This window comes from Montipora foliosa, chromosome 6, assembly GCF_036669935.1.
Source record: "Montipora foliosa isolate CH-2021 chromosome 6, ASM3666993v2, whole genome shotgun sequence".
In the NCBI taxonomy this organism is placed as follows: domain Eukaryota; kingdom Metazoa; phylum Cnidaria; class Anthozoa; order Scleractinia; family Acroporidae; genus Montipora; species Montipora foliosa.
Window position 1 is genome coordinate 20,800,351 of NC_090874.1, and position 12,500 is coordinate 20,812,850.

The 12,500-nt window shown below is 41.1% G+C and overlaps 1 protein-coding gene across 1 annotated transcript in view; it reads left to right on the forward strand.

The window, feature by feature from the left end:
• Positions 1–11,786, forward strand: part of LOC138006939 (probable E3 ubiquitin-protein ligase HECTD2) — a 29,718-nt gene extending 17,932 nt beyond the window's left edge. Inside the window, exons 12-21 of the mRNA XM_068853578.1 lie at positions 1–33; positions 518–650; positions 3,455–3,543; positions 4,148–4,309; positions 5,647–5,721; positions 6,277–6,364; positions 7,082–7,188; positions 7,560–7,675; positions 9,090–9,239; positions 9,615–11,786. The exon at positions 1–33 is cut by the window's left edge and continues 75 nt beyond it. Of these exons, the coding sequence (XP_068709679.1) occupies positions 1–33; positions 518–650; positions 3,455–3,543; positions 4,148–4,309; positions 5,647–5,721; positions 6,277–6,364; positions 7,082–7,188; positions 7,560–7,675; positions 9,090–9,239; positions 9,615–9,735 (1,074 nt within the window). The 3' untranslated portion in view covers positions 9,736–11,786. The remainder of the gene's footprint in view (positions 34–517; positions 651–3,454; positions 3,544–4,147; positions 4,310–5,646; positions 5,722–6,276; positions 6,365–7,081; positions 7,189–7,559; positions 7,676–9,089; positions 9,240–9,614) is intronic.
• The last annotated feature ends 714 nt before the right edge of the window (positions 11,787–12,500 follow it).

The following is a 12,500-nucleotide window of genomic DNA, read 5'->3' on the forward strand; positions in this document are numbered from 1 at the left end:
CGTTCTCACTTGATTCACGATTCGTTGAATGAGGTATGTGATCTGCTGGTTTAATCTTTCCTTTCCTTGAAAGCTTTAACGTACATTGGTGCCGAAAAATTAATGTCAAATGACATTGCGTTAGATCTCTAAATAGGATGCCCTTTAAATCAATTGGAACTGGAAGGCTTTGGAAGAAAATGAAAGAAAATTGGTTGCTCAGTTAAAAGATGTTTGAAAGAAATGTAATATTAAAAGTGCGGTTATGGACGAAAGATATGTGTAGAAGTGATTGATCTTCACGCTTAACTGGACAAATCTAACACCTGTATGCATGTACTTGGAATTGCCGTCACTATCCACAGTTTAAGGTCTTCATAATTTCACTAGAGAGATGTAAACAGGTATCTGGTTGATTGAGGTAGTACATGTTACATTTTTTTGTGTTTAGATTAATTTTTTGGGGTGTTTAAAAGATGTCTAGACTGAAGCTCAAAGTGGATAATAATGCGGGTTTTTTTTTAATCCTTTTCATTAGATTTCACGGAAGCAGAGAGATTTGAAAAAGAAACTGAAAGTCACATTTGCAGGTGAACCTGGGCTAGATATGGGTGGGCTAACAAAGGAGTGGTTTCTTCTGCTGGTCAGAAAAATCTTCAGACCAGAATATGGTAAGTGCCTTCCAAATATTACTTCTTGTAGCATTTTAAAAAGTTATACTCGACACTCGACTTTCCTTGCAATCAATATTTTTTCCCTCCCCGGAATGATTTCCTCTAGGCACCAATTACAAAGGAACTTAATTCTCTTCCCTTCAAAGACTTCATCCCGGCTCTCGCAACGAATGCATAATTAAAAAAAAAAAATCGAGATCAGTTTGCCTGAGGCAAAGTGAGGCTGGAAGGGGTCAAGCCCCTATATAGTCCAATATTTTTTCAACGCAGGTTTAAAGAGGGACTTGAGCATGTATCATCGGGGCAAATTTTGTGACGGGTCTGAAATTTGCATGGCTTGTTATCAAAACAAAGTTTCAGCTAAGTTATAGACCCTATGCAAAAATGGCTGCCTTTAAATTATTCTTTTGTCCATATTCAAAATAGCCCAACTAACCTCGTTCAGGATAACAAATTCTTTAGAATTTTTGTCTCACAAACGAGGTTAGTTGGGCTATTTTGAATATGAACAAAAGAATAATTTAAAGGCAGCCATTTTTGCATAGGGTCTATGCAAGTAGTATTTCAGCTTGGGCTATAAAAACCGCTTCTTTATCATGCCGCATTGATGAGTTGAAATGACAGACTGGCAGTGCTACTTATTTCCTTCGGCTCTGAAATGCAGCTCTCTTTTAAGCATAGTTCATGTAGATTGACTGGTTCTGAAACTCTGGAAACTTCAAAAGCGGCAACAGTGACATCGCCTTCACGTAATTTGACCGTGACCATGCACAATCTTTTGCCCTCGGTTCACAACTGAGTTTTGAATAAATTAATCAAAACTTTTGAATGACTGTCTTTTAGAAAAACGGTGTGGTTTATGCATGGTCAGAGCCTAAACAGCCAACAAAAACATCTTGCCGAGTTACATTACCACGTCCAAAATTATTATATTAACTAAGGTTTTGAGCATAGGCCATCCACAATGCTTCATTAGTGGATGGACCTCTATGGTGGGCCGTCCGTATTGATGCTTTCGTACCAGTTGGTGGCCAAACTCTTCGGCACAACCTTGGTGTGAGATGAAATTTAGAAATAAACATCTCAGTTGGACAAGCAACTTGAGCGGGCTTGAACGGGATTGGAACCTGTGACCATGCCATTGTGCTGCCATTGCTCTGCCAGCTGTTCCCTGCTAGCAGAGGTCTATTTCGCTGGGCTGACGAGTACGGGAAAAGAGACTTCTGCCGTGGGTCGTAACTCACTTTGTTTCAACCGCGGTCCACGACACAACCTCGTTCCCAGGGTCTCTCGAGCGAGGAGAGACCCTGGTAGGGTCTGGTCACGTGCTTCCGTGACAATTGAAAACACTAGGGAGGGGTCCTCTCTAAACAAGGAATTTGTCGCGTTGAGCTTTGTCGAATTCAAAGCGAGGCTAATAGCTTCGCGCTGCGACTCCGCCATTACCCGCGATGTTTTACAGTACCCTTCAGGCTGCAATTTCGCATAGTATTTATTCTAACGTTAATCTAAAAGTTAAACAAGTTATCTGCTTCGAGGCAATTTACCATTGCCGTGATGTTGTCGCCGTGTTACCCACTGGATATGGAAAGTCGGTTATTCTTCGTTTTCTTCCTTCGTTATTCCTCGACAAAATCAACTATGAACGTGGGGCAGCAGCTCATCCCGTAGTAATTGTTGTTTCCCCTCTAAATGCGCTGATCAAAGATCAGATCAGAAGGCTCCAGGAAGGAAATGTTAAAGCAGCGATATTGTACAGGATATGGAAAGTCGGTTATATTTCATCGTGAAACTTGGTTTGTTTTGGTGACAACACATTCCGCACTCCCGTAGTCTCAGTATAGACAAAATTCTTACTAAGCCGCCCCTCCCTTCATTGGATAAATTGTCATCTCTCAGATTCTGGGAGACACGTGACCAGACCCTACCAGGGTCTCTCCTCGCTCGCCTCAGGCGTTAAGATGAGAGACCCTGGGAACGAGGTTGTCCACGACACTGCACGGGACTGTTCAAAAAACGCATGTCCTGGATGATATGTTTGCTGACTGTGACTTGGGCCCGCTGTGTCTTGTGCGTTCTTTTACAGTAATTCCGCTGTCGTTAAGTGGGGTTGTACAACATGTGAAGTATCACGTGAGGATTTGGTCGCTAAGTAACCGACGCGCATGCTCAACACCGTGAGTTTCGACCCATGGTATGAGCTTTTTTTCCGTACTCAGTCGTCAGCCCACCGAACGCAAAAAGAACACTAAAGTAAAGTACTATCGTCCGGGTGAGTGTAGTTTGAGATGACATTGCTCACAGACCCATCACTACCTTACAAAAACTACTGACAAACAGTCAAAGACAAAGACCAACCTAAGGACAGACAAGGAGCACTTTATAAGATCAAATGCTACGACTGCCAGTCCACTTATATTATCGGTGAGACCGGCAGAAATTTGAACGCCAGACTGACTGAACACAGATGAGCGACGAGGAGCGGTGACATCAACAATAACATTGCTGAACACCATCTGCAGACAAACCACAGAATCGATAGGGACTCTGCTGCTACAGTACTAACTACTACCAACGACTCGTACTGGAAAGCTGGTTTACTAACTTAGAACAGACGCCATTAATCCTATGTCTACAATTTCCCGCAATTTGATTAAGGTTTCTTTTGTGTGATTTTGCCACTTAACCGGTTTCAATGATTTTTGCTCTTTCTTGAATTTTTGCAACAAGCAAAGATTGTAAGGTGTTGTTTGATGATATAACTTCTTCGTGTTATCACAGTTCGGTTCTACTTTTTACAGGTATGTTTACATATGACGAGAAATCAAGAACGTACTGGTTTAGCAAGAACTGTATGGATAACGATTCTGAATTCAATCTAGTTGGTGTTGTATCCTTGTAGACTTTTAGCAACACCTGAAATTGCAGCCGCACGTCTACGACGGCGTCGTCGACGAAAACGTTCGCGTCAAAAATATAACCTAGCGCTGTCTTATTGCCTTTTGCGATTTTCAGTTCCATCTCGTTGAACAATGTGGGCAAAGTCTCCACACAATAAATTGGTAAGAGCGGTTTCAGAGTAAAAGCAGAGATTGAAAGTTTCGTCTTTGCCCGGGAAGGGGGGGGGGGGGGGGGTACTCGATGTATCCCTGGTTGGGGAGGTGCGGCGCGGCCCCTCATAGGCCCCTCATACCCTGACCCTGTTTAAGACAAATATCGCTGATTTTCCTACCCATTTTAAGACAGAATTCCGATTTTTGATACCCTGATTAAGACAAAAAATGATAAATTCGATACCCTGTTCAAGACAAAAATCCCGAAAAACATACCCTGGCTGGCCGCACGTCTTACTCCTCAACCACCACCTGTGAATGATCTTTTGAAAAACAAGTAAAATTCAAAAGTTTTCATAACTTAGTTATTTTGTATTTTAACACGTTTTCTTCTCCTTGTGCCGGGGTGTTTTTCAAGAGTTTTCTTTAACGTTGTCATAGCTAATGGGGCTAGCAGTCTACAATAGCATCATTTTAGACATCAGATTTCCTCCATGTTGCTATAAGAAGCTTCTGAGTCCGGCTGTTGTTCCATTCCACGATCCCCATGCCACAGTTGGCATTGCACCTCTTGGACTACAAGATCTCATCGAGACAATGCCGGTAAGGTTTCAATCAAACATTGATGTCACAGTCCACACTCTGCTTAAGAATGACACCGAAGATTGAATGGAAAATAATGTCGCTGTTGTTGAGGAGGTTTTCTTTTTGGTGAAGTTAGTAATGATAATTCAATTCCTATAGGTAAATCGCATGATTTCGAGTGCAATATGGAATAATTTAGCACGAGTAATTTTTTTTCAAAATTGCGGGCTTGTGTAATGGGCCTTCTTCGCGTGGCGGCCATATTGTCCATAGACAGTGCCCGAGCCTCGAATTGAAATGTTTGGGAACGAGTTTCGGTGGGGCAAAACAAAAGTTTTCAATCCCTCGGGACTCAATATGGCCGCCGTGTGATTGACACATCCTTATTTATTTCCATTTGCAACAGAAAAATCAGGTGATTACTTGTTAATAATACACATGAAAAAATTCGAGATTTTTAACTTAAGCATCTTAAGCATAAGCAACGCACGCGTTTCACTAAAAAACTTCGCCATGAATTGCGCCACCAGGGCTCGCGTTTGATTGACTATTAGTGCAACAATTTCAACTTTATTGCACCATTTCAACTTTCTGCTCTATTTCACTTCTTGTCGTGGTTACCCTGTTGTTCTGACACAAACAGCGTTGTTCTAGAACAACAGGACAACCACGACACGTCACAATTATTCAAGATGGCGGAGCCCGGGAAATTTGAAAGCCAAAAGAAGCGTTTTCGAAATTCAGTTTTTTCCGGATACAAACGTTTTTATTGCAAAAAGTTTGAACAATTTCAATTGTAAACATTATGTTCTGTGGTTTAAAGTTATTTTGTTGTTTTAGTGGAGCCTCCCTTTAAGGTCTGCTTAAATAGACAGAAAGTTGTTCTTGTGTTCCTTGGAGTGTTAAGAGGCAGTTTTATGGTTTTTATGACGTAAAATGTAAAGGCATTAGTTTTATTTACTTATACTGATCCAAGGTTCAATTACATCAGAATGTTTCAGGATATGAACCTTTTATGGTAAATTTTTCTTTTTGGGGAGTTTTAGGTAGAGCTAACCTCTCACCTTCCTTCCCAAGATGATTTTAAGATAGTTGATTCTTATTGTTTTACCTGTACATATTCAATCTGTTTTTTGAATGGCCTTTGAATTAAGTTTGCATACTTGTAAGAGATTCCGCACTGGTATCAAGTATTACAAGAGAACCGGCGAGACAATACTTCAAGAATGAAACTAAACACCCCTAGATTTCGACTACGATTGTACCGAAATGGAAATCGTAGTGGTAGGAAAATTCCACGTGTAAATGTCTCATAAGGCAGAGTTTTATCTTGTTATTGTCTCAATCTTTGGTAGGAACTTGGGCGAGGACTCAAAGAACTCATAGAGTACGATGGCGATGTTAAGGAAGACCTTTGCCAAACATTCCAGGTTTCTTAACTCTTTTATTACCTTTGTTTGTTGTAAAGTTTGTGCTAGTTATTCCTTTATAGCGTTTTTTGCAGCGACAGTGGTACCTATCATTCTAGTATTTGTTCTCGGTTTCTTGGTTATTAGTATTTCTGGTATCACCCAACTAGTGGCCCTCAAGGGCCACGGGTCAATAGCCCATTCGGCTTCGCCTCATGGGCTATTGACCCGTAGCCCTTAGAGGTCTACGGGTCTAATTGTTAATTGGTCACGAAGTGTCCCTTTGCTATTCTCCCCAACTTCAACAATACTCGCATCTGGGAATACAAACAATTATCGTCACAAAATGTCCCCTATAAACTCCAGTTCTCAAGTAAAGATAAACAGTCGCATTTACCCTCACTAAAAAATAACGCCAACCCTTTCACTTACCTTATTGCTAGAAACAGCTAGCAAATGCTTTCACTTAAAGGGACACTACGTGTTAGACGTTAAAATTTGGCGTGCATCTCATTTTGTGTATTTCTAGACATAAGTGATGTTCTTCTTTAACACTGATCTGTTCATTTTCTACAGATTTCGTACACCGTTTTCGGCGAAGTGGTAACTCATAGTCTGAAGCCAAAGGGCGATAAAATCCCAGTCACGGAAGAAAACAGAGAAGGTATTTTTTCCGCATAAGCCTCTTCAGCATTAGCGATTGTATTGTAAGAGATATTGTATGTTAACCCCGAGGATTCAAAGTGAAGAGATGTTTAATCGATGATGACTCGGAAACACTCGGGAAAAGATCCGAGTGCAACGACCTTCCGACTATTAGTTCGGATGCTCTACCACTGAGCTATAGCCGAGACTTGTGGGAGCTAGTCTCCTATAGAGGTAGTCAACCAACCAGTCCTGAGATTCCGGTCATGGCTCTTCATTAATTTAGGGAGCTTACGCACGCCTTTTTATTTTAGACGCGAACGGCAACCGGAAGTGAGCTGTCTTCCCTTTAACATGTCTTCACACAGCCACATTTACATTGCTAAGTATCTTTTCTCCATTAGATATGACTAGTATAAATATCTGGGAGACACCACTGTCCTAGCGCGCGAAATGTTCTCTTCCGGTTGCCCGGTCGCGTCATCAGAATTGTTCAACACAAGCAAGATGAAATACAGAAAAATATCCGTGATCGCGTAAACATTTTGTTAAGTAAATCTTTAGTCCTATTTTGTGAGTACACCTTTTCCTGTTTTGTAGAGGATAACACGAAAATGTAGTAGTTTTTTTTTTGCTTATTTAATCCACTTTATTCCAATCAACGCCGGTCGTCGTTGCTTAACGGTCCTTGAGGAACATTTTTATTGTTTTTTTGTCTTTTTTTTTTTTTTTTCAGAATATGTCAATCTTTACGTGGATTATCTTTTGAACAAGTCTATCTACCAACAATTTGCATCGTTTTATCATGGATTTCACAGCGTCTGTGCATCTAACGCCCTTATTGTGAGTTACGGTAGCTCTGCCACCTTATGGAAGTTAGTAATGGAGTTGTAGATAACATCCAGTCTCGTACAAGTCAAAGGTCAAAATGTCAAAGTCTCAGACATGGTTTACTCAGTGCACGAAAAATCGGCCTTTAGAAGACCAATTCCTTTGTGCACGGAAGTTAGTCTGCTCATGTAATGGTGAAGTCTGGCCATATCACCCCAGGGTGAAAAATAGCCTACATCTTTGTGCCCTCATGTCTACCATGTTGTGTTATTTTTTAATGGGAAAACTGAGATTGTTAATGGGCTAAGGCCTTCTAAGAATCGAGCCCAGCAACGTTGTTGTTGAACCTGTTAAGAGTGTTCATATTCTCTTTGTAAATACAGATGTTACGTCCAGAAGAGGTTGAGATGTTGGTCTGTGGCAACCCTGAACTGGACATGGATGCTCTCAGGAAGGTGACAGTTTATGATGGTTACACGAAGAGTGACCCAACCATCAGGTTCGTTCATCTCGTTGGTTGATGGAAAAAGTAAAAAAGCGAAGGGAACGAGAGGTGCATTTAATCCAGCTCACATACACAAGGAAGTGTTAGTGGAAGGAATAGTTGTAGGGAGTTAAAGTTCTCACTTACTAAGCTAGAGCGTCACAGTTTAGCATCATACGCGGCACAAATAGATTTAAAGGTGCATCGTTTAGTGGTAATGGCTTGATATAGCGCACATAGAGCGAGTTTCAATCGAGTGTCATAAAACCAAAATCAAAGTAATATTACTTTGGTCAATCAAAAAGGACGGAGACAATACGGTAAACCAATCAAAACTCCCAAGTAATTACGCGTAGCCGACACAAGGCGCGGGAAAATGTGCACGCGCGAGCCACGATAATGGATTGGTTTTGGTTTCACTTCTTTTTGGTTGAAAAAGTGGCGCGAAATCTTTGAACCAATCGCTGAGTGAAGTAATCATAAACCAAAGCAATTCGCCAATTACTTTCGACACTCAGTTGAAAACCGCTCTATCACAAAGTCTCATCTTGGTTTTCAATTGTTTCTCTAGGGCGAGATTGGAATTTCTGCGCGAAAAGGCACCTCTTGCAATCGCTATCAGTCCATATTTGATCCCACCCACTCACTCAACCCACGCATGAATGTGAAAGGAGGCAAAACCACAACACTAAGGGTCTCTTCCGTACTCTTCACGCACATTGTGTGTTTTTTAACGTCCCACAGTTTTGATTAACAGGAAGAGTTGTAAGCCGGGGCCTACAATTTACAGTTCTTATCCGAGAAGACGTGAAGTTTTACCATTTGCAGATGAAATTACAAAGACAGCACTTTCAGCTCAGTTTGAACTCGCGCTTGAACCCACGCGATCTTCCGCGCTAAAGCCTAGTAATGCTCAACCAACTAAGCCACTGGTGGACCAAAATAAGAAAAATCAAACAAACAGCGGTTAGTTGCGGAGGAACGGAAACTGATATCGTTTTCTGAAGATAAGAGCTCGAGTTTCTGCTTTTTCTGTAAAGACTATGGGTTATCGCGCGTCTATGGCCGCAGCCCCAGTATTGTGGAACAGCCTTCCTTTGTCAGGAAGGCTAGCTAGGAACGTGAACATTTTTAAGCGTTTAGTTAAGCCTCTTAATTGTTGAGATTTTATTGTAATTCTCAGTTTTTTATAGAATTTTAGGTCGCTTTGGTAGTTTTAAATTTCAGTTTGTAATTTGTAAGAAATTATCTAATTGTAATGGGTTTTTGATTATTCTTATAGAAAAAGCGCAATGTAAGTAATAAATATTATTATTATTATTATTATTATTACTATTATAATTATCATCATCATTATTATTATTTTTATTTTTATTATTATTATTACTATTATTATTATCATCATTATTATTATCATTTTCTTTATTAGGTATTTCTGGGATGTAGTTGCGTCATTTTCAATGGATTTAAAGAAGAAGTTGTTGCTGTTTGCGACCGGAAGTGACCGCGTTCCCATAGGTGGCATGGGTGAAATGGAATTCAAAATCGTACGAATGGAGGTGGTTCATAGCACCAGCATGTAAGTTACCTTGACAACGAAAAACAACACTTCTCGCTTTGGAAATATCTCCATGGTGTGCTATATTCAAGTTCGGAATTGGTTGATCGATCGATCGATCGATCGAAATAACCAACCAGCCTCTGGGATCTTCGTTGGTGTGCCACCTTAATCGTATGTTTTGTTTAATCAGTAAGTGAATTATTTGATTTAACATACACTTTTTGCACAAGCAGTTCCCGACGACGAAAAGGGATGCAATCATTATCATCTTGACTCGATCTCTGTCCATGAAACGCGCGGGAAGTGCTCATTAGGAGTTGAGGTGGGGGGAGGGGTGCCTTTTTTCTCTCGATTAATTTAGTGTCCTCAAGTAATTTTTTTTCTGCTCTTTAGGTTGCCCATGGCTCACACGTGCTTCAATCAGCTTTGTCTTCCTCCTTACAAGAACCGAAAAGTTCTCAAACAGAAGCTCACTATTGCTATTTCAAATGCAGAAGGCTTCGGAATCGAGTAATGTTGTGACGCATGAAGAAAGACAAAGCAGGTCTTTGTGGAATTCGAATCAAAACTATGCTGGCTTCTTTTTCTCCATTAGATTGAGATGGCCGGCTTTGTTGTCCGCCTTCTTCTCTTCTTCCTTTTCGTCAAGTTTCAAAAAAAAGAAAAGGGAACCACTGGAACAATTTGTACAGATTTTGAAACCAAATCATAATTAACCGTTGGGTAAGTCCTCAAATGGGGATAAAGGAAATGCACTTTTTTTGGCAAAAGCGTTGCTTTGAATATTGCATCCTTGTTTGAGTTTTGATAGCATTTTGTAAACGCGTCTGGAGCTCCATCTGAACCAAAAAAACCCGTTAATGCGTTAAATGCTTCAACCAAACATTTCAATCTCATTTGTTACTTCTTCAGTTTTTAATGTGGCTTCAAAACATTGAGTATCTCGGTGCGGTTCGCCTGGATGGAAAATGTTGCAATTACGGATGCGCCAACCTCATTCTCCTGAGCATCGAGAATAAGAATCTCCATTCTCGTCCCCAGAGCCTCCTCCTTTCACGTTGTCGGCGAAATGTCGCCGACCATGTGACCAAAACAAGTAGAGGACAGGGGCTCTGGGGACGAGAATGAAAAATATCTGGCAGGAGCTCATCAAGAGGGGCCTCAATCTCCACTAATTGCTCTGACTCGTCCCCAGTCGTCTTCATATAGCAAACGGCAGCGACACGGCGAAGTGGAAGAGAGGATGATGGGAAGGAAGAAGGGAGGAAGACTCCTTCGTTTTCGTCCTACCCATCTCACCTTGCGCTCCCTTTCTCGGTACCCATCTCTCCCTGCGCCCTGTATGAAGACGACTGGGGACGAGTCAGCTAATTCCTTGAGTCAACCCTTTCCGGAGTTAACAACAGGTTTTTCCCGCGAAAAGGATCATGATTCCCTTTACGCTGAGATAGCTTTGTTTTGACTGGCTGCAATAACAGTGGGTGTGCTGAATCTCCCAAGGGAGGCGTTCTTTAAATAGAAAACGGGTTGACTCTTAGGCCAAGTATCGGTGATAGAGGCCCTCCTTTGATAAGCTCCTGTCTCTGGCCAGTTAGAAAGATACACCGCATTATTATCAATACGCGTGGCCAAATGACAAAATGCCCTCTGTAAAACGCGCCTTTTTGCGGGCCAAACGGGAAATGTGCGGGCTGAAAATACATTTGCCGCCCTGATACTGATTGGCTGCAGAGATGTCAAACAACTTCGCTCTGCCAATGAGATTGTCCTATTTAAGTGCGAGGATTACTTCTACATTCGGTCTACAACCCGCACTTCAAATATATACATTCCTTTCATTCTCACAACCTTTGGTTGTATACACTGAGGGATATTTCCATACCATAGTTTCATGCTACAACTTCTGTTAAACGATTTTTTCTTATTAAATGAATTGGTACGATTTGGCCTTGTGTATTGATAATAATATCGCGCGTTTGCACCCTCGCTTCGCTCGGGCGCAAATGATGCTACTCGGGCCACAGATAAACTATATGCCCTCCAAAAGTCATGTGATTGTCCTATTAATGACGGTCCTTTTTTTTTTGTATCGTTGGTTACAGTAGCCCTTATCAAAAACGGTTTTGCCACATGAACGACGCTAAGGGGTCATTTTGTATTGAATCGACCCTTAAGCCTCTTTTGCATGTAGTTTTAAACAAAAGAAAATGTGCCGGCAGGCTCAACTCCAAAAGGACCATTATCGCTTGCAAATTGATAGACTGTGCAGAGGAGACGGGGGCCTGGAGACGAATGACACAACACCCTGTGTAACTAGGATAACCCGTGTGATATAAACATCCCTTCCCCGAGAACTTCAACTAAGTTAGAGAAGTGTTTTTGATAAAGTTTTTATTTGTTCACTAGTAACATGGAATGTTATTAAAAAATGGACTGCGGCTGTAGATTCCTCAGTTGGATTAATCGTTCTTTTTCAATTTTTGAAGTGAAAATATAATTTTCACTCCATATTTCTTAAAACGGGAAGCAATAAAAACAAGGAAAAACGACAGGCCTTTTGTCTTATTTTCTAACACTTTCCTCATTGAGTTGTTATCTAATAATAATAATAATTAATACTTGTGATTTACCAAGGCAACGCGAACGAAAAATTAACTTAATACAAACGCTGACGATATCGTGGCAACGTTGCTTTTATTTCATCTTGTTTGTATTGTGCAAGGCAAGCGAAGTATGCAGGGGCGTAGCGTCGATATACGCACGTACGCCTATGCGGACAGTTCAAATCCTGGAAACCTTATTCCGTGGAAGCATTACTTTTTTAAAGTCGTTATAAAATTGCGCCAAGTTTTTTAAATTTCGTTTTATACTGGTGTCCCTCTGCGTGATTATTTTCAGTATCTTTTCATTAACCCATACAGGCCTGGCCAAAGGATCCAACATTGTTGGAAGCTGTTGAAAAGTGTCGAACACGAGGTGGCCAATCGAATGCAACATGTTGGATCCAACATTTTGGGCTCAAGGGTCTGGAACCAAAATATACCCAGAATCCTTAGAAAACAAACTCTCGCCATATTGGCATTTTAAAGTTCCTTTTAAAATTAACAGCAGAGTCACTCTGTTAGGAACAGAACGGCTGTTCCAGAATCTGGGAACTGCAACAGCAAATGCCGGTCTCCAAGGTCTTACATTGGCGCCATGCCCCTGAGAGCTTTGAACACAAGAAAGGCTATCCGTTCGAAGAGAGATTTCTCAAGCTTTCGTCGCTAAGACATTGAA